The sequence below is a fragment of the Mustela nivalis genome (assembly GCF_964662115.1).
Source record: "Mustela nivalis genome assembly, chromosome: 17".
Lineage (NCBI taxonomy): Eukaryota > Metazoa > Chordata > Mammalia > Carnivora > Mustelidae > Mustela > Mustela nivalis.
Genome location: NC_139036.1, coordinates 50,005,607 through 50,027,369, shown reverse-complemented (window position 1 = coordinate 50,027,369; position 21,763 = coordinate 50,005,607). Strand labels below are relative to the sequence as shown.

The 21,763-nt window shown below is 40.7% G+C and overlaps 1 protein-coding gene across 1 annotated transcript; it reads right to left on the bottom strand.

The window, feature by feature from the left end:
* Positions 1-8,257: 8,257 nt before the first annotated feature.
* On the bottom strand, positions 8,258-20,947 carry APOH (apolipoprotein H). Its single transcript, XM_082708396.1, has 8 exons — positions 20,800-20,947; positions 19,982-20,158; positions 18,185-18,281; positions 17,003-17,079; positions 14,962-15,150; positions 12,460-12,639; positions 10,581-10,778; positions 8,258-8,411 (listed from the first exon to the last, which is right to left on the bottom strand). The coding sequence occupies exons 1-8, from the start codon at positions 20,861-20,863 to the stop codon at positions 8,356-8,358; spliced, it is 1,038 nt and encodes a 345-aa protein (XP_082564522.1). The 5' UTR covers positions 20,864-20,947; the 3' UTR covers positions 8,258-8,355.
* Between the last annotated feature and the right edge of the window lie 816 nt (positions 20,948-21,763).

The following is a 21,763-nucleotide window of genomic DNA, read 5'->3' as shown; positions in this document are numbered from 1 at the left end:
GATTACCCATTTAACCATTGAGAACAGAAGCCATAACCGGCATTTGTGAATGTAATTTCTGAAGGTAGCACACTCAGTACAGACAACATTGCCCCTAGTGTGGGCGCCAGCAACCTCAAGGCAGCATCAGTGAAAATTAGCACCAGGAACACCTTCATCAAGCATCAGAGACAGGAAGTGAGAATAACAGCATCCTCACAGCTACGGGCACTTAGAGAAAAATAAATGATGCAAGCCTATGATAGTTCAGTAACATACACAGCATGCATGAGACCCACACTAGGAACCTTCATTAATATTTGGGAAGAAATGGCGAGAATCAGAGTTCACTCAGGGACCTCAAGGGTAAAGACAGATAAATACTCTTTTGTGACTGCTGCAGTATGGCCCCAAGCTTATGTGGCCTGAAAAATACAGCTTCACATAAACCTTTTATGGCCAAACACCTAGGGCAACCAACTAATAGGACTTCTGTGTCTGGTTTTCTTACAATGCATGATAATTTTTCAGCTGAAAATGTATTTATTGAATGCTACTAGGTGTCAGTGAACATCTAGTATGTATCTACAGGGAATGTTTCCTCTACCAGGAATGTTCTAACACCTTGCTCTTCACCTCGGCTTAAATGTCACTTACTCAATCCTTCATCGATTCTTAATGCACCCATTATTCTCTTTCAAAGCCCCTGTTCCTTCTCTTCGTTGCATTTATCAAAATTTGTAATCAATTATTCACTAAACTAGCAATCTTTCTCAAATGTTTGTAGGATCCACAAGGAGAGGAACCATATATGCTGTGTTTATCATTGGAGACCCAGCACCTTGCAGAATACCTGCCACTTACAGACAATCTGTAAATGTTTATCAGTCAAAGAATGAAGGCAGACGGGTCTTTTGAGCCTGTGGTGGAACATGGCCACCCTTAACTTCCTAGTTTACAAAGCTTTCATTCAAGAGGCCCCGGAAGACTAACTGTTCTGAATCCAAACTTCTTCCTGGGAGAGTGCACTTGATTGGTCTAATTTGAATCAAGGAAGAACACTTAATCAGATCAGGTGTGGTCAGGAAATGGGGCATCCCGCTGTATTAACGTGACATTTTAGTAGCTCACCTTTGTGCTGAAGGACAAGGATCAGGATTCCTTTCTCAGAGAAGGGGACTTCACAAATGGTTCCAGCTTCGACAAAGCTTCAGGAGTTGTGAAAACAAAGATGAGTTTCCACCCTCCAAAAGTTTAACGTATAGTAGGAGGTAATAAGACAAACACCAAATAACCATATTTGGAATCAGATTACATCACCTGGCTTGAAAGGTATATAAAAAGTATGTTATGGGAATAGAGGGGAGATAAAGCAAACACTATATAGTCATTATAAAGTCAGGATAAGAAAATATATACCCAACCTTGTTTTAGCTCCAGCGTTAGAAACCGGATTGAAATTGAAACATTATCATTGAAAATATTGTTTCCAAAAATACCTATTATTTTCTATCAGCTACAAGTGACTTAAATGAAAGAAGTTTGTTTCAAAAACTAGTAATATTTAACCTCAGTTTTTAAAAAACCAAGGGTAACACAGTCGATAATAGAGTATGAACAAGATAGTAAAAACATGACCATAAGCGGTGCCTGGGTGGCTTGGTGGGTTAAAGCCCCTGCCTTCAGCTCAGGTCATGATCCCAGGACCCTAGGATCTAGCTCCGCATCGGGCTCTCTGCTCAGCGGGGAGCCTGCTTCCTCCTCTCTCTCTGTCTGCCTCTCTGCCTACTTGTGATCTGTCAAATAAATAAATAAAATCTTTAAATTAAAAAAAAAAAAACGCAACTTACAATTTCCTAAAGGCATTCTTGTGATACCTTAATTGCCTTAAAGAGTCATATCGAAAGTAGAAGTCTGCACTAGTAAATACTAAAAGTGCGTTACAAAATATGATGATTCCATTTTACATACGTGCCAGACACACAAAGAAAGGAAAACATATAAGAATACAAATCAAATGTGGCCAGTGATTCTCTAGGTGAAGTGATTAAACATATTTTAAGTTCTGCTTTGCTTTCTAAATAGCCTCAAATCTCTCAAAAAATAGCACTCTTTTGGAAAAATGGACTCAGACCCAAAATTTTGAAATTTACTCTATTTTTCCTCTAAAATTTTTTTGAGTCAGGGCTTCAAGAGCTTCAATGTGAATTTGTCCACTATTTGGAAAGACTGTGAATAATAAACATATAAAAGAGAAAGTACAATACCTAAGAACAAATGTTAGTGACTTTGGATCACTTCAGTGGACTATCAAGCAGTTATTCCCACTTACTAGCAAGAATAATAGGGGCGCCTGGGTGGCTCAGTCAGTTAAGCATCTGCCTTTGGCTCAGGTCAGGATCCCAGGGTCCTGGGATTGAGTCCTGCATCTGGCTCCTTGCTCAGTCGGGAGACTGCTTCTCCTTCTGCCTCTGCCTCTCCCCCTGCTCATTCTCTCTTTCTCTGTCTCTCAAATAAATAAATAAAATATTTTAAAAATGATAATAATAAATCAAAAGTTACCTGTAAAGAGAAATGAAATGTTTTTTCTAGATGGAGATTTTTGAATTGTTTTTTAAATCAGATTATAAAATTTTAGTGCTATTATACAGAAATTGGAAGACACTGAAAGGTTTCAAGAAGAAAATAAAAATTATGTATAATTCTACCATTAAAGAATAACCACTATTAATAATTGCATATATTTCCTCAAATTGTAAGTGTGTGTGTGTGTGTGTGCGTGTGTAATTGCTCTACTGTCTACTTATTGCTCCATCATTTGGATCCAACAAAATTTGCTTAATTTTTCTTCCATGATTGGACATGTAAGTTATTAGCAATTTTTTACTCTTATAAATAATGTTACAATAAATATCTTTAAATATATGCACCTTGGTTGAAGTTTCAGCTATCTCCATAAAAGATATTCCAATGAGCATAAAAAATTAAGGCTTTTGATCAGTATTGTCAAATTTCTTTCTAGGAGTGTTTTGCAAATTTCCAGTCCCACCCAATGGTCCCTGAGAGAGGCTATCTCACATTAACAATTTTTCTAATCTGTGCTAACTGTATATTAAAAACAGTCCTCTTTAATTTGCCTTTTCCACTCTTAGAAAAATTGAAATATTTTTAAAATCTCTATTAGGTTTTTTTTCTTTTTATTCATTTGCAAAGGACCCCTTTAGCCCTTTGTCCATTTTTCTAGAATTTGACATGAGGTCCGTAACTTCCATATTTTGATTTATCGTTTCAAAACCAATAATGCCTCTGCACACAGTACTTAGCATGAGCTGATAATCTAACTACTCAAGTTTCAGTTGATTCACCATTTTGCATTATCAAGATACTCTGTATCATTAGAGTGAAATAAATGAATGAATCTCAGCTATCTAAATGGAAAGCAATTTACAAATACCAAGAATGATTATTATTATGTAAACACATTAGAGGTCGATATCACAATAATCCTACAGCCAGCAAATTCCTTAAATTGGATAGGAAATGATTCAGAACTTCCTATTTTCAGGTCATAAAATAGAAATCGTAAGACAAAAAATAGATGCAGTGTAAAGAGAGCAGGAACAGAATTGCGAGGCATTATTTTCTTTTCTTCACTACTAAGAAAAAAAGAAGAAAAAGAGTTACCACCTTTATTACAGTGATGCTGGATTCCATCCTTACGCCGGAAGTAAGCTGCAGCTGGCGTTCGATCCCTGTCCCTGTGGCTTGCTCTATCCTGCCCTCTTGGACGAGCCATAAGGGAGCTATCAACAGAGAGACACCGGCTCCTCTCCCCTTCGGAAATACGCATATGCCCGAGCCAGCGTGCTTACACGCTGGCAACCACCTGCCAGGAAATCTCTCCACGAATGTTCCAGCACTTCTCCCAAGGCTGTGAAATTCTAACTTTAGATTGCCATCATTTTGACAAACCACCAGGAAAATTAATCGCTAAATTAGCAGCGTGAGAGTGGTAGAAAAGACGTAGTTCTGAAGTTTGGGTAACTGTCACTAGCTTTGTGACTCTGATAAACGAAGTGACATAACCTCCCAGAGCTTGAGTTTCTTTACCTTCCCAATGGCATAACTGGGAAAATAAAAATAACAAAGGTGAGATACACGGAAAGTTGCCTGATGCTTGACCCTAGGAGACTTGGTTATCTTCTTTCATTCATTGCCAACTGTTCTCGCAAACACTTTTGAAAGTAAGAGATGCCACTAGGAGGCAGCATTTGCCCACAAAGAACTATTTCTCTCACACGCCCACACATTTGTGCACAAGCATACATTGCATAGTTACACACACACACACACACACACACACGTTCATGTCGACCCATATGTCGCACACTCACACACACACTTGCACACATCCCAGGTGATTTTCTTTTCTTGTTCTGTTTCTTGTATCTTTTCCATCTTTCACTTAGGGATTAAGGTAGGGAATGATCCTCAGGGTACATGAGAAATTTCGCTGATGAATGTTTGTCACTGAGTTTGGGGCCTCAGAAATGAGACCCTGTATACTGAAAGACTGGTCAATGCCTTAGAAATGAGAGAAGTCATTTTTGATACTCTAAACCCCTGACAAATACATAGGACAGTGTGAGAGAAAAGCTAAAACATGGACACCTTTGCATGGAGAAATCTAACCAGCCATCATCCAAGAGAAGAAAGCTGGGCGTTAGGAGGCACAGTTGGGGACCTCCTTGTCTTGAGAGAAGTCCTCCTTGGCCATATGTAGCTTATAGTGTTGGTGGGGTCTGCGTTGCTAGTTAATTTCTATCACATAACATGGGAAGATGAATTCAATGATGCTAAAATATAGGATGATAACCGGCTCCTTAACCATAGTTTCACTCTTTCTCTGTCTGACCCTGTGGGAGGCGGAAGGAGGCACTTCCTGCTCTGTCAGCACTGCACACCTACTAGGGAGGGGATAGCTGAATTTTAATGCTGGGTGACCTGATGACCAAAGCTTTTAAGAAGAAAAGCATTTGGGAAAGACAATCTACCTGTGTCACTAAATGGACCACATAATCATGAAATGGAGGGCTGAACTGGGCAGTTTCTACTGACTGGGCCTTCTAATCCAAATTACCAAAGTAGCAGATTTTTCTTTCTATAAAAATATCATTAAATTAGAAGACTCAGGACTATGGATTAAGCTTTAAAGTCTACTCTGATTAATTTTTCAGGGACCCAAGCCTATCCAGAAGCCTGAAATGCCTTCCATTGGAAAAAAAAAAAAAAATGGTGCAAAACGCCATCCTCAACAAACCTACAATGTTCTAGGAGCTTCTTTGTGGAGCAGGTTAAGGGCATAGGAGGTAAAGAGATGCTGTAGGTTGAACATAGGAGTTCTGGGCTCAGGAAACTTTGGCACTATGAACACCTGATCTTACCAAACAACAGACATGAAGGTCCAGTTATCAAGAGAGTGTGGTATTGGCAAAATAATAGACAAATAGATCAATGGAACAGAACAGGGAGCCCAGAAATAGACCAAGGTAAATTTGGGGTGATATGTCAGTGTAGGTTTCACTTTGGCTAAAAATGTACCACTTCGGTAAGTGATGCAGATAACGGCTAGGCTCTGCGTGTGTGAGGATGGGCAGTGTGTGCGAAACCTCTGCACTTTCTTCTCAGTTTTGTTGTAAACCTACAACTACTCTAAAGAAATAATAAAGCATTAAAAAATAAAAGGTATAATAATTTTAAATATACAATATGTGTTTTTGTTCTGTTTTCTTTGTTGCATGTGGGTTTTTTTCTTTTTATGTTGTTTATGTCCTTTCAACATCAAGATGTTCCAAATCTTTCTTGAAAGGAGGCATAGTAGGACATACACGGTGTGAAAATATTGAAAACCTTTTACACCAGTTGATAGATAGCTGTTGCCCCAAATCTCTGAGTACCAACCACGAGGCCAACAGCTCTTCCCATAAGACCTTGTGCCTTGCTTTCACCAGTCTAACTGAAGGGTAACGCCTCATACATCGGGAGGCTTTCAGCCCCAACACCCCACCCCAGCCCCCACTCCAAGACAGCCATGCATTCTGATTGGCCCATATCCTACTGGTTATAGCCTTGAGATGGGTCATGGTAATACTTAAGTAAATAATCCCTCATTGGGTATGTTTGTTCATTGGGTATAAGCTGGACTATAGAACTTCAAAAATTCTGGATTATGTCTCAGTGGATCCAAGTAGGTAATGGCCTCATAAAAGAACAGGAAAGCTTAATTGTGAGTCTTTATTAAAAAGAGGCCCTCAGAGATAGAGCAAAAGGCCTTGAAGCTCAGGTCGGCATTAGAAAGTCCCCCAATAACCACTCACCAAATAAAGAAAATCACTGACATTCATGGCTCCGTAGTCCCGTTCAAGTGAGCTGAGGGACAGTGAGCAATTTGAAATTTTTTCCTATGTATTTTTTAAATTTTGAAATAATAAAATTAATCAGGAAAATATTTGTAACAAAAAGGAGGATAATAGAAAAACATGTTCTCTCCTTTTCTGGAGCAAACCTTGCTATCACGTCTGGAGCAAAAGGAGATGCTCTAAAATTTTTACTGCTGTTTTCATTCTTAGTCCTGTTACCCGGGATGAGGCTGGAGGGTCTCTTTTGTTTTTTTATTTTTTATTTTAAGGATTTTACTTATTTATTTATTTTTAGAGAGAGATATTGGGAGGAGGGGAGGAACAGAGGAAGAGAGAGAAAGAGACTTGTGCCGAGTGTGGAGCAGGTCTCTATCTCACGACCCCTGAGATCATGACCTGAGCCAAAATGAAGAGTCAGACACTTAACCGAATGAGCCACCCAGGTACCCTGGGAGGTCCATTTAAAAAATAGTACGTAAGAAGTAAAAGGAAACAGTGGGTGTAAAGCTTTGTGCTAAGAGAAGTCCAGAGCAGAAGGCTCTTTTGCTCAGCAAAATCCCCAAATAGGGCTTTTTGGTTTACAAAGAGGAGGTATCAAGTGGTCTCAAACCCAAACCCAAAGACCCAGAGAGGGAAAGGAAAGGAAAGATTGAGGAAGAAAAGTAAAACTTTTTTAAGGTTAAGTAATGGGAATGTGGAGCTTTTGAATGACCACCTTGGGGGTGGGGGCAGAGAAATATCTTGGAAGAGAGCTCTGGCCCCCACCCACAGCAAGCAGGTCAAACCCTAATGAAAAAGCATCAGTGAGGGAATTTTGGGGAGACAGATTTCAAGAGTAGTGACAGGACCTATTTGTAGAGCTGGCAAAGAGAAACACCTTTTTCTAGTACTTTTATAAAAAAGAGGAATATAAAAAAATTAAAAATAATTAAAAATTAAAATAAATTAAACCAAAGAAAAACAAAAAGAGGGAGAAAAAGACAGGGCAGTAGCTGGAAAAAGATGTCAGACAATAGGAAGGGTTTTTGTAAAGGGTGATATTACCATATATTTCTACACTGATAGAAATGGTCCAATAGGAAGAAAAAAAAATAAAAACGGAAGATCACTCGTGGCAGGAGCAAAATCCTTAAGTGGGAGAGAGAAGATGGGATCCGGTGCATATGGTTTGCCCCTAGATGGAAACTGAGTTTATCCACTGCAACAAGACAGAAGGCAGAGAATCTGGTACAGATACTAGTAAGTTGACAGATATGGTCATGGGAAGATTTTTTATTTTATTTATTTTTTAAAAAAATTTGTTTAGAGACAGCATGTACCAGTGAGGGTTGGGGAGGAGCAGAAGGAGAGGGAGAGAGAGACCCTCCAGCAGACTCCCTGCTGGGGTTCGATTGCCCCAACCCTGAGATTACATAACCTGTGCCAAATCAAGAGTTGCTTAACCCACTGAGCCACCCAGGCGCCCCATAGAAAGGTCTTTTAAAGGGTCTTTTCTATTTTCTTGGTGCAAGAAGAGGAAGATTATCAGATGAGGGTGAGGGGAGAGAAGGTGGCTTGAGGAGGGTTGAGAAGAGAAGTAGCCACCTTGGAGAGGAGGGGAGTGCACAAATTAGAGAAATACGGTAAGACTGCCAGGCAGAGCTGAGGGCTCATGTGATGGTTCTCGGGACCATTCTATGAAAAATACTGCAGTTGGTTAAGGTGAAATTATTTGAGTAGAGCCAGGGAGACCTAACTAGGTTACCTGGGTAATTATGTACCCTTCCTATTCCACATCACGAAACGGCCAAGTTCCAAGTGTCTGGGTTTCTTAACCAACTAACATAACTAAAAGGAAGCTACCACGCTGCAGCGAGAAATGGAATAAATTCAGTCACTTTATTTTTCCACTTCTTTCATGCTCCTTGGACAAACACTGATTCAAGTGCACCATTTAATTTTGAATCTGAAAACCAGTTTAGCACGGTTTCACATCTGATGCATCGGTTTTCCAGAAAGCCAGAGAGCTGTGTTCTGTTCGGAAAGAGAAAGAGAAAGACTCTAAGAGAAATGATCATCTCTTAAATTTGCTAAGTGCCTAAGCCAAATCAAATAGAATTTACCAATGGGTGGGAAAATTTAATTATATGAATAAAACCATGGACTGTGAGGTTTCAGTGATAGGAGAAAACATCAGGGAAATGATAAGGCACTCATTTCCAAGAGAGAAAATAAAAGGTTCTGTCTAATTCTGACAGTCAAGATTTAAAAAAAAAAAAAAAAAAAAACCAACTGTATCAGCCTTTTATTTATTCTCGATGCACTAACAGTGCCATATCTGTCTGAAGACTGTAAGGAACAATGGCCCGAAGAAATACATCAACAAAACCCAGCTTGGTTTTTTAAAATTATCCTCTTCTAATATTTTGTGCACTGATTTGAATGAGGCTACAGGTGCTCTGTCAATTTCAGTATTTAATATCTGCCCGGGGGGTCTGCTATATTTGAAACAATAACAATTTATACAGTGCATTTCTAACCATTAGTGATTATAATTATCATTGTTTGAGCACTTCCTCTGTGGCATGGATCATATTTCTGGTAAACAAACCTATGAAGTAGGTGGTATTTTCATCCCCTTTTCTGTCTCTAGCTAGTCATTTCTCAAACCCCTCATCTTCTCTAACCTGCCTGCCCAGTATACGGCTGTCAGCGTTCTTGGAACTTTTTTTTTTTTTAAGATTTTATTTATTTGGGCGCCCGGGTGGCTCAGTGGGCTAAGCCGCTGCCTTGGGCTCAGGTCATGATCTCAGGGTCCTGGGATCGAGTCCCACATCGGGCTCTCTGCTCAGCAGGGGGCCTGCTTCCCTTCCTCTCTCTCTGTGATCTCTTCCCTTCCTCTCTCCTTCTGTGATCTCTCTCTGTCAAATAAATAAATAAAATCTTTAAAAAAAAAAAAGATTTTATTTATTTATTTGTCAGAGAGAGAGAGCACAAGCAGCGGGAACAGCAGGCAGCAGAAGAAGTATTTTCCCCGCTGAGCAGGGAGTCTGATGTGGGGCTGGATCCCAGGACCCTGGAATCATGATCTGAGCCAAAGGCAGAAACTAAGCCACCCAGGCATCCCTCTTGGATCCCACTTCTAAACTAAGAGGCAATAGTGCCTTCAGCCTCTGGTTCATTCTTCCTTCATAGTACAAAGCTATTTAAGCCCTAAACCTGAAAATTTAAAAATTTGGCAGTTCTAAATGCTGATCATTGTATACTTCTTGATCTCACACAAACATAACCTCATCCTCCTTGAAGTATTTTGCTCTAATGAATACTTTGCCCTAATGAAGACTTTTCAAAGTCCAGGAATTGCTGAAGAAAGAGGAAAAAATGTTAGAAGATCTATAAACTAATCACCATTACCATGAGCTACTTTGTAATTGGGGTGAGTTCTCTGTAATTTGGGACCAAGGGGTAGTAAATATTATTTTTTTTTAAATCCCCAACTTTTTTTTAAGTTTTTAAAAAATTTATTTATTTGACAGACAGAGATCACAAGTAGGCAGAGAGTCAGGCAGAGAGGGGGAAGCAGGCTCGATCCCAGGACCCTGGGCTGAAGGCAGAGGCTTTAACCCACTGAGTCACCCAGGCACCCCAAGTAAATATTATTATTATTCAATACTCCATGCAATATTATTTTTTGAGCTTAATCTAGAATTATGCAAGATGGCATAATTCATCTCAGTATTCACTGAATAAAACTGCAACCCTGAGCTTTAAGGAAAAGAATTGGAAAGGAAAATGTTAATGCAAGTGGAGAAAATCAATGAATTTATTGCTTTATCTCACTGTTTTCTCCTGCTCCCCTGCTCTTTTTAAAAATCTGGTGGCCAGGGGCAACTAGGTAGCTCAGTCAGTGAAGCATCTGCTTTTAGCTCAGGTTATGATTCCTGGGTCCTGGGATAGAGTTCCCCATCTAGCTCCCTGCTCAGCAGGGAGCCTGCTTCCCCTTCTCTCTCTGCCTGCCTCTCTGCCTACTTGCGATCTCTCTCTCTCTTTGTAAAATAATAAATAAAATATTAAAAAAAAAAAAGGAAAGAAAATCCAGAGGCCAAACTCACATGGCTTCTTGTAATCATTATGTAATTAAAGTACTTCCTATGGTGAGAGGCAAGAGAGAATCCCAGCTAAAATCACCAGGGTCGGACTCACCCTTGAAGCACTTGGGGATTTCAATGGTGCCATCGATGCACTGAGCATCCTCTGTATAGCTACACTTCTTTTCCTTATTCTTGCAGAAGAACGAAACTTTTTCACCATGCAGCATTCCATTCTTGAATTTGTCTTGAAGCTTTACTTTCTGTCCTTGGTACAGCACTGTCGCTTTTTTAACAGATAATTTGCAAGAAGCTGAAAGACACATATTCGTGGTCAAGACTTGGGAGTTCAGTGAGTCTTCCTTAAGGACAATGTAGCAGTTGAATCAATAGTTGAGTATGCTTCAAACACATTGCTCAAGACAGGAAGACTCCAAGAATGTTCATAGTGAGTAACGTCAGTGTCATGGCCAATAGAAGTTCTTTATCCATGGAACCATTAATCATGGCTTCCAAGACGCCCTTTTCTCCCCCTGTAGTACCCACATAATAAGGTCAGAGCAGAGTGTCAGATTTTAGGCTTCCGAGAAAAAGAACTTCTACGAGATACTGCCATTTTATGTAAACCTCCACTGCCCCACTGACATCCCATTTACTGAGCTAATGCAGCCACCCAACAGCTACTGTGAGAGTTGGCTGATGATAGTTCACAAATGTTCCTTTCTCTGAAAAGTTGCCCTCAGCCATAAGGGAGCCACCTCTTCCAGGAGAAATCAGCCTCCACACCAGGGTCAGGGAAGTGAGCAGCCCATAGCCAATGACAGACCAATAAGGGGATACAAAAAGCAGGTCCCCATGTCTTTTGGTGGGATCAACTGGGGTAGAATTCATGGTCCAGAGCTGCCAAGGGGATGAAATTAAAACTAGACTCTATTTGAGACCACCTGTTTGTTCAAAATTTAGTCCCAGGATCATCAGCAGCTGTATCATTTGGGAACTTGAGCAAATTCTCAGGTCCTATCCCAGATCTACTGAATCAAACACTCTGGGTTTAAATAAGCCCTCCAGGTGATTCTGGGACACAGTGAAGTTTGAGAACCAGTGCCCTACTCGAGCCAACCTGCCTCACTTTCTCCTGAGACACTCACTGAGTAAATCACCTGCACTTGAATCCCTGTCTCAGGCTCTGTTTTTAGGGGACCCCAACATAAGACACTAATAATACATCATTTTGCCTGCTGTGCCTAGTTTCCTTTTCTGCTTAAACTTCCCAGCCCTCTAACAACCAGCATAGAAATACAGAGCTAGGTAACTGTTCTCTGCATAAGCATGACCCTGGATCAAGGATAGACACCTAACTCATAAGGAACCAGTGTTTCCAGGAAAAGATGCCAGTTAGTGTTGAGCCCTTTGCTTAAGAGGTCCTGGTGCAAAGTCAAGGCAGGTTTGAGGAGAGAGAGCAGGGAAACATGAAGATGAGAGAGAGAGAACATGAGGTCACTGAGATACGGGAAGAGTAGCCATAGGGCCTGGCTTCAGTTCAAATCCTCAGGAGGACCAGTTGCATTTCATGTGTTCGTCATTCGTCATCAATGTCCATATGATCACCTGGAGCCTGTTTATGATAAATCCCTATTTCCTTGAACTAGCTTGAATGTGTGGTTGGTTTTTTGCAGCAACAAGAGGAGTCTAGACTAGGACAAAGCAGAAAAGGATGCTCACAGAAAAATGAGCATAGGAAACCCACACCATTTTCCAACGTATCATCAATGCTTACAAAGGATCTGTGTATCTCCTACAGTTTCATCTCAAACACACTTGCTAAGCGTGAAGCTCCCCAAGGCACATGTGAGTCCTAAAGTCTTTCACATACAAATAACTGTGAAGCAAGTCTGAGCAACAGGCAGAAAATGACTGGAACAAGAAAATGGCAAGTAAAAGTAATCCACTGGGTAAGTTCGGGGACATAGGAAGACTGCACCCCTATTTCATACCTTTACAACTTGGTTGTGCAGACCAGTTTCCAAATTTGTTACATTCTACTTCTTCTGGGCCATCCAAGACGTATGTATCATGGCAACCGTATGTGGCTTTATCCTTGTAATAAAGTGCTTGTTTTGCAGGATAGTTCACAAACCCATTGTCTGGTCTTGATGGGAATGGGCATTTTACTTCTAAAAAGTATATTCAGTAAGACATGTTAGTATATATGTAGTACTCTTCCGCAGTTACAAAATATTTACATTCCAATCTCCATTACCCTATTGAGTCACTGGGTGTTCCTGGAACTGGAATTCAATTTCTAGGGACCTGGGTGCTTAATCCAGTCCCCCTTTTCTTATGCCCACAGGACCCTAGATGTTATAAAGGAAAAAACAATACTTTGAAAGTAAATCAATGAGTTACCAAGTGCTTTGGGCTCTCATACAATAGCAAAGTGTTATTTATTCCAAATTTCATCTGCATGCAGTCTAAAATGGTGGGTTTTAAAAAAGAAAAAATGATTCTGCCTCTTTTAATCAACAAACCATGAAATTAGAACACAAAGTCTCCCTCCACGCACACTAGCTCACCATTATTGGATTTTAGATGGTAAATCTAATTCTTTTTTTTAAAGATTTTATTTATTTATTTGACAGAGAGATCACAAGCAGGCAGAGAGGCAGGCAGAGAGAGAGGGGGAAGCAGGCTCCCTGCTGAGCAGAGAGCCCGATGCAGGGCTCGATCCCAGGTCCCTGAGATCGTGACCTGAACCGAAGGCAGAGGCTTAACCCACTGAGTCACCCAGGTAACACCTAGATGTCAAATCTAATTCTTATGAATGTCTTCAGTCTATATGAGAAGCCAGAATGAAATATGAGGGAGAAACATGATGTTTTTCCTGGCACCTGAATCTATGAGTCTATAATAATATTTTAAAAATAGTCCATGGAAGAAAAGTAAAGCATTTTTCTGTAGAAGAATGCAAACTAATAAATATAGGAGAAAAGATAGAAAGTCACCAGTTTGCAACCACCAGTGTTGTAATTGACTAAGTTGGGCATCACCAGAGGATGCTAAAATGTCAGTGAGAGGGTAGATATTCACACAGTCTCAAAGTATCACCCACCATTTGCTTCCGAAGAGGAAAAGATGCCTTTACCAAGAGATCTAACACAACCTACCTGACCGAGGGATGAAACAAACCATGACCAGTGATTCCTCCTGATGTGATGGAATGAAATTATTTAGCTTGAATCTAATCACAAGTAAATCATCACCTAGATTCAGAGTATGGAACATTCTACAAGACAGCTAGCCTATATTCTTTAAAAATGTCAAGGAGTGGCACCTGAGTGGTTCAGTCAGTTAAGCAGCATCTGACTCTTTTTTTTTTTTTTGTAATATTTTTATTTATTTGACAGGGAAAGAAAGAGCACAAGCAGCGGAAGCAGCAGGCAGAGGGAGAAGCAGGCTCCCTACTGAGCCAGGAGCCCATTGTGGAGCTCGACCCCAAGACCCTGGGATCATGACCTGAGCCAAAGATAGATGCTTAACTGACTGAGCCACCCAGGCACCCAGGCATCCCTAAGCATCTGACTCTTGATTTTTGGCTCAGGTCGTGATCTCATGGTTGAGAGACTGGGCCCCAGGTCTGGCTCCACGCTGGACATGGAGTCTGCTTGGCATTCTCTTTCTCCTTCTCTCTCTGCCCCTCCCCACCCTTGCAAACACTCCGTCTCTCTCTATAAAAATAAAATATAAATAAGTAAAAATAAAAATGTCAAGTAAAGACTACTAAAAAGGCAGGGGATCATTCTTTTTTTAAAAAGATTGTATTTATTTATTTATTTATTTATTTGAGAGAGAGACAGAGACAGAGAGAATGAGCATGAGGAGGGGGAGGGGGAGGGGCAGTGGGAGATGGAGAGGGAGAAGCAGACTCCCAGCTGAGCAGGGAGCCCAACACAGGGCTCAATCCCAGGACCCTGAGATCATGACCTGAGCTGAAGGCAGAGGCTTAACCCACTGAGCCACCCAGGCGCCCCTAAATCAAATGTTCTTGTGATTCTTAAATTTAGGTGGACTATAAAAGCTTGGGACAATCCGACTACAGCCCAGTTTTTCACCGTCATCTCCTAGAGCTCCCCAATTTAATCTTGGCTTCTCCCCACCAATCTCACTACCATATTTGACTGTCCATGCATACACCCTGTTCTCTCACGGCTCCCTGAATTCCCATGACTTCCCCTCATTCTCCACTTCTCCTCTTCTGGGAAGCCCTCCCAAGCAGCTCCAAATAGTTCATGGCATTATGTAGAATTCTCCTGTCGTCAGAAGCCAGGCGTCCTTCATCTGGTATGCCCAACACCCAGCACACTGCCCAGATTGTGGTAGATGCCAATAAACATGTATTAAACAAGACCATTGGAAACAGTCGATGAGAGTGGAATTTTCCATTCTCAAAAATGGGATTCTACACTATCATAATAGTTTTGTCTTGTCCTTGTACCTACCTCTGCATTCTGGTAATGCAGTCCAATTTCCATGTGCTGTGCAGGTAACTGTATCATTTCCAAACATGGCATAATGCGGCAAACATTCGAAGACAGCTTTTGTTCCATAGAGGGAGTGGTTTTTAGTCAATGACTTAAAATCACTAAGGGTTGCGAACTTAGGAATGGATGGAGGAGGGCAGGTTACAGCTGGAAAAAGAAAGAACGATCACTTTTATGAAATAGTTGAGTCTTTTAAAGCTACTCTTTCCAGAAAAAGAAAACAACAAACAAACAAGCAAAGATTAACTTGAGGAAATGCAAAGTGGAATCAAACTCCAGGGGAAAAACAATCACTTACAAAAGTCATGGAAGAACATCTGACCTGAAAAATCAGATGACCGAACCAGTGAAAAGACTGAAAAATGAAGTAAGTCTAAGTCTTGTCCCCGCGAATTTGCTTCTTACAATGACACAGTACATAGGTCTCCATAAGGCTTTGATCCAAATGCTAAACGTTTCTGGAAGTCAGAGTTAGTAGAGGATGGACAACTCTCATGAATGCTCATGAGAGTGCTTGGTACAACGTCCTCTGTGACATCTTCATTCCACTGCTGTCTTACATGGGTTTGTTCCCACTGAACATCTCCCGCTTCTGCACTCTGAATGCTTGGAGCTTGCACAAGTAACTTTACATGGAGATATGGTCAGGGTTGTCATCTGACCTAACTAATATAGGGTTTCAATAAATCCAGGGAGAGTTATACTAACGTAAAGGAAGTTAGTGCAGAGCAGAATGTGATTTAATCTGAATTATTTAAATCCTTGCTACTCCAAGTGGGAAGCCTGCTATTAATGCAGCGGCTCAGACGCCATCCAGACTCATGCATCAGAATCTGCCTCTTAACGAGATGCCCAGATGATTCACCTGTCCATTAAATTACAAGGAGTGTTGGTTTAGATTAGATGGAAGCTAAAGCAGATTTTCTGTTTGTAACCAAGAAACAAAAGTGACTTTACATAGTTGATGTAAACCTGCTTCCAAGGGAAACTAGAGGAACAGTGGTGATTTTTACTGCTGAGTAAAGAACTCTAATTTAGCCTTAAAACCCTTTTTTTGGGTAGTTCAACTTTACTCAAATGATCATTGATTTGAAATTGCTTGACTTTTTCACTGGCTCTTGTTAGGACAGATCTCACTGAAATGTTGGGGAACCATAACCATGATTGTGACGTGTGGGACTCCTGGTCAAAGATGAGACTTCTGTGACTCACAATCAGAACACCCTTGCCTCCATCAGCAATGTCCAGAGCCGCCCCTGACTGCATGGCTGAGGGTCCCAGAATAAACCAGCAGTGTTTTTTGAAGCAAACCCACTTCACTCCTATGAGGCAAGGCCCTTTGATGGAATCTAAGGTCACTGCGAAGGTTACTTTCCTATGTTCCTCATCACTAGACACACTCGCCGAAAGGCAGACCAAAGTCTCCTTCCGCCATACAGCCTCAGTGCTGAGAACAGGACATGACCCACATTAGGTCCCCAATACCCATTTATGTATCTCATAATGAGATCTCATATGAGATAAATATCTCATAAATGAGATATATCTCATATGTATATCTCTTATGTATCTCATAAATGAGATACATAAATGGGTGAATGTATAAATGAATGAATGAGATCCCAGAGTGGCAGGAAGATTGTTTCCAGTTCTTCTAGTCAAATGATGGCCATCCCAGGTTGACCAATACCACACGTAGCCAAGCCCCTGCCAAAAACTGTGAGAGTGAGGGGAAGAATAAGCCCAAATACCACTGGTTTCACCAGGTGAAGGATACAAATGTGATTAGAGTCGAATGCTTCCCTTCTGTCCTTCCAAAAGGGTTGTTGCATCCTCTAAGGTAAGATGGGAGGAACACTCTCTGTAAGGATGAGTAACCATCCCAAGGAGTGAGGACTGAGGGGTTTCCAGGCCAGGGAGTGTACAGTGTTGAGGCCAGCAAAGTCCCAGGCGAAACAACTAATCTCTCTCCCCAGAACTGGGGACCCCCCAGACTCACGAGTACAGACAGGAAGGTCAACATTCCATTTTCCTTCCTCGGTGCATTGAGCAGAACTACTTCCATTCAGATAAAACCTGCAAAAGGACAATATAACCCATCAGTAAAATCACCCGACGATGGCATCTCAAATGTCCTCATCACTGAGCATTGCCTCGGAGTCATGTTACCAACTTTTCCCCTATTTTGTAAGGCTGCTTTCTTGAGGAGCTCAGCACTCATCAAATCTCCCAGCCCAGGGCTTCAGGGAACTCATGGAAGAATGAGAAATTTCCACAGCTGGAGGCATAGAAGCCAAACCCCCAGATCCCTTTCCAATCAGCAGACCAAAAATAACTGCTTCATAGGCAGAGCGAAGAAGCAGCTCTTCTTCAGGGTCACAAAACTGAATCAAACTGAGTCATGGCTACTCTTCATTTCCTAAAACTATTCACTCTACTGAGATAAATGGGTAGAAACAATGCGTCTATTTCCAACGAAAATGTAACATTGTCTCGTCCAACCAATTGCTTCAAGGTCCTTTTTCATCAGACCCACAAGTTAATTGGTGTTTCGGATGAAAAGAGTTCATTTCTCTTTCACACATAGTATTTCTTCATTTCCAATCCCAAATAAGAATCCTCAGTAAAATTTTGCCCTAAGGTACAGCCAGCTGACCTATACCGACCATGTCACTGGTGGTGACTTTGCTCATAAGGCAGCTGAGCTATGTGACCAACTGGACGTGCTTTCTTGCTAGAGATGCTGATCAACGGAACTGCCTTCTAGACCATCACACTCCCTATTTCACAAGAGAATACCCTCCTGGAGAGTCCCAGGTCAGTCAATCAAATTAGGTTCATATCTAAAGCCCAAGTCCAATTCCTAAAGTATTTTAACCTTCATGCCAAGTCCCAGAGATGATAAAGAATTACCATCCAGTTTTAAGGGTTCCAATGCACCTCCTTAGTTAAGTAACTGACCAGAGGGGAAGTTGGATACCAGTAGCAACTTCATGTGTCACTAGCTGTTCAAGTCTCTACCCCTCCCCCATCCCAATGCCACTGTGGTACAGATTAAAAGCAGGACTACAAATGATTTGTATTCAGCAACTCCAGCCTGAAGGCCAAAAATAAAATATGTCTTGATATTTAATGTAAGGGCACAGAGATGGTTCTGCCTCTGTTAGCTAGAAGTCCTTACCCAGGATTACAAGCAAAACTGATCGTGTTGGGATATTCAAAAGTTGTGTAACGTACAGCTCCATTTTCTAAGATTCCAGCAAAAGGACATACTCTGGCTGTAATTTAAAGATAGAGAGGTAAATTTCAATTTATAGAGTTTTTTTATTAGAGTAAAAACATGTAAACTCAGGCGCCTGGGTGGCTCAGTGGTTAAAGCCTCTGCCTTCCGTGCAGGTCATGATCCCAGGGTCCTGGGATCAAGCCCTGCATTGGGCTTTCTGCTCAGCAGGGAGCATGCTTCCCTTCTTCTCTCTCTGCCTGCCCCTCTGCCTACTTGTGATCTCTGTCTGTAAAAAAAAAAAAAAAAAAAAAATATATATATATATATATATATATACTCATTTCTGTTCTTTGATCCAATAACTCTACTGTTAACTATTCTAAGAAAACAACTCAAATTAGCCAAATGATATATGCACAAAGGGGCTCATTGCACTGCCTAATAACAAAAATCAGACAGCCTAAATGTTTACCAACAGGTAGTTGTCTTGATTAATTATGGTAAATCAACAGTTGAACTCTTAGGCAGCCAACAAAATATGAATTACGAAGACTATGGAGACACTATCAATATTTATGCTGATGAATATAGAAAAATATAAAATGGTACCTACTTTCTGCAATGATGCAAAAATATACACATGGAAAGTAACTTGAAAAAATGAAATTGTTAGTATTCCAGTTATGACCAATTTAAAGAAAATTTTTCCCTCATGCTATTATAGCTGTTTTTTTTTTAAGGATTTTATTTATTTATTTGACAGAGAGAAATCACAAGTAGATGGAGAGGCAGGCAGAGAGAGAGAGAGGGAAGCAGGCTCTCCGCTGAGCAGAGAGCCCGATGTGGGACTCGATCCCAGGACCCTGAGATCATGACCTGAGCCGAAGGCAGCGGCTTAACCCACTGAACCACCCAGGTGCCCTATTATAGCTGTTTTTCATGAAAAATCGTGTTTAGTCCTTTTTGAATCAAAAAGCAGACCAAATCACTTGTATGAAATATAGGAGTTTCACCAAGGTCTTGTCCATATGACCGAAACAACCGGAGCTCAGAGAGACCCATAAAGTGATTTTTACTCTTTAACTTCTACATAAAATGGCCAGAAATTCTTTCGGGTTAATTGCTCCATATTTAACTATAAAAAGTAATGCTGGTATGTTAGCACAGAACCATGTGCTGAGGAATAAAGAAAAGCAACCATCTACCATAAGGAGAGAGCAATAAATTTATATTTAAGTTTTTATATTATATTTACATATAATATTATAACTTATTATAAATTATGGTTATATAATCATATATAATTTATATTATTATATTTATTATAGATTATTATAATACAATGATTCCATTAAGGATGCTTTCGTTTTGAGGCCAGGTCCAAATATATGATGATTCCTTGTGTTTTACTTTTTCAAAAGTCTCTTTGGCATATGTTTAAATTTCAGAGTATCTGTACATCTTTTTTTTACATTTGCAGTCTCTCTCTCTCTCTTTTTCTCTTTTATTGTAACAGGTCTCTTTTTTACATCTCTTCTAGTTCTGGGCTATGCTCACCTCCTCCTCTCTAAATAGCACCTGTTACCTCTATTCTCCCCTCCCATGAACACCACCCAGGCCCTCTGGTTTCTTCACAGCCTTCCATTCTGTGGCTCGCCTGGCCCTCTGTGCCCCCAGCATGACAAAGGGGGCTTATGCGCCAAGTGTCCTGAATCCCAATGAGGGGACAGCATGTGAGAGAAGGCACTGACTTACGGGTACACCTCAGGGTGTTGACGGGCCAAAGTCCTGTGAGAGGGCAGGTAAACCGTCTCATCCCACCGTGGGACATATAGCCCGGACGGCAGGTGTACACGATCTGCTCCCCTGGGTCATAGGTTCTCTTTAATGGAGTAACGGTGGCAAATGGTAGCTCATCTGGTTTGGGACAGGCTGAAATAGAGCATGAAGTGTTTAGTTAAGAAATCTACATTTTTCTAAAATAAGACAAAATCAGAGAGGAAGACAAATCATGAGAGACTATTAACTGTAGGAAATAATTGAGGGTTGCTGGAAGGGAAGCGGTGGGGGGGAATGAGGTAACCGGTTGGTGGGCATTAAGGAAGCAGTTGATGGAATGAGCACTGGGTGGTCTATGCAACTGATGAATCACCAAACTCTACCTCTGAACCTAGTAATACACTATATGTTAATTGATCTTAAACAACATTTTAAAAAGAAATCTATATTTTCATTTTTAAGCCTGGCTAGCACAAAAATGAAAAAACTAATGCTGCCAATAGTAACTATGCTAAATTCTGTACCAAATATTTCACGTATGCAAGATCTCATCTAATCTCCTCAACTTTGAAGGGTACTATAGGTGTCCCCCTTTTATAGGTCGATACATCGAGGCTTCATCAGGCTGAATATCTTAGGGAGGAGCTTTATGTGTGGCAATAGTGAAGAATCAGTATCAATCCAGATTCCCCAGCATCCACACTAGAAAGAATTTTAATCATCATTACTGATCCCTGTCATATACTAGGGGGTTGGAGGTATTAATTATATTTGCAAAAGCAAAAAGTACTTACTCCGTCCTGCAGTAGCAACATGGCAGAGAAAACTTGAGAACAAGAAGAACCCCAGAGAAATCATTGTGGATGACTCACACAGGCACTACCCAAATGGTTTCCTCTGCTAAAAAGAGGGATGCAAATATAAAAGTGCTTAAACATTAACCTTTTCTCCTGTGTTCTTTTACCTCTGTAAATAGAAGGTAAAATATCACAATTTGAAAGGAACTCTGAGACCTACATTTTTTAATCATTTACTTTCACTTCTGTGTGTCTGTTGTGAAATCCTTGGCAAATGGTTTCCATCTTCATAACATTTATTTTAATGGCACAACATGGTCCATTATCACCTCAAATAGAATTCTGGTGATTCCCAGATTGTCAGGGCTCTACTCCAGACCTCTCATCCTCCATCCTCAGTTTTGTGTATGTAGTGGGTGGAAAATCAGAAGCCTAGAGCACCTTCTTCCCCCACAGTCTTGATGTAGAAATTTTGGACCATCTCTAGCTTTCAGTGTCCACATCTCTAAAATGATATTCGTTTCCAGATGTATGATTCTGAAGAACATCCACAAGGAGGCATCTAAAATGATAATGCCTAAAAACCTGAGTTCATCTTCTTCCCTCAGAAAAATGATGATCTCTTCCAGATTTCTGTTTTACTGGCAATTAGTAACAGATCATTCTGGCACCTCCAGGTGCAACCTCAAAGCTATCCTCAAATCCTCGGTCTTCTCACGCCAAGTCAACACAAAGTCCTTCTCGTCACTCTTAATACTTCTTAGATCTGTCTAGGCAGATTTCTAGATCTGTTTTAGAAAGTTGACATGAAGTTACAAGCTGGGACTCTGAGAAGAACAGAAGTTGAGTAGGAGGCGACAATGACCAATGATGATGACATTGCTTGGAGGGTTCAAAGAGGACCAGCCATGACTCCCTAGTCCTCTCATGCATCCTCCACTTTCGGAGGGACTGAATATAC

Coding starts and splice junctions, on each gene's coding strand:
- APOH (XM_082708396.1), bottom strand. CDS start 20,863: ATGATTTCTCTGGGGTTCTTCTTGTTCTCAAGTTTTCTCTGCCATGTT. Junction 20,159..20,799: donor TGTTGCTACTGCAGGACGGA/GTAAGTACTTTT, acceptor GCTCTATTTCAG/CCTGTCCCAAACCAGATGAG. Junction 15,151..17,002: donor TGACCTTCCTGTCTGTACTC/GTGAGTCTGGGG, acceptor TTCTTTTTCCAG/CTGTAACCTGCCCTCCTCCA.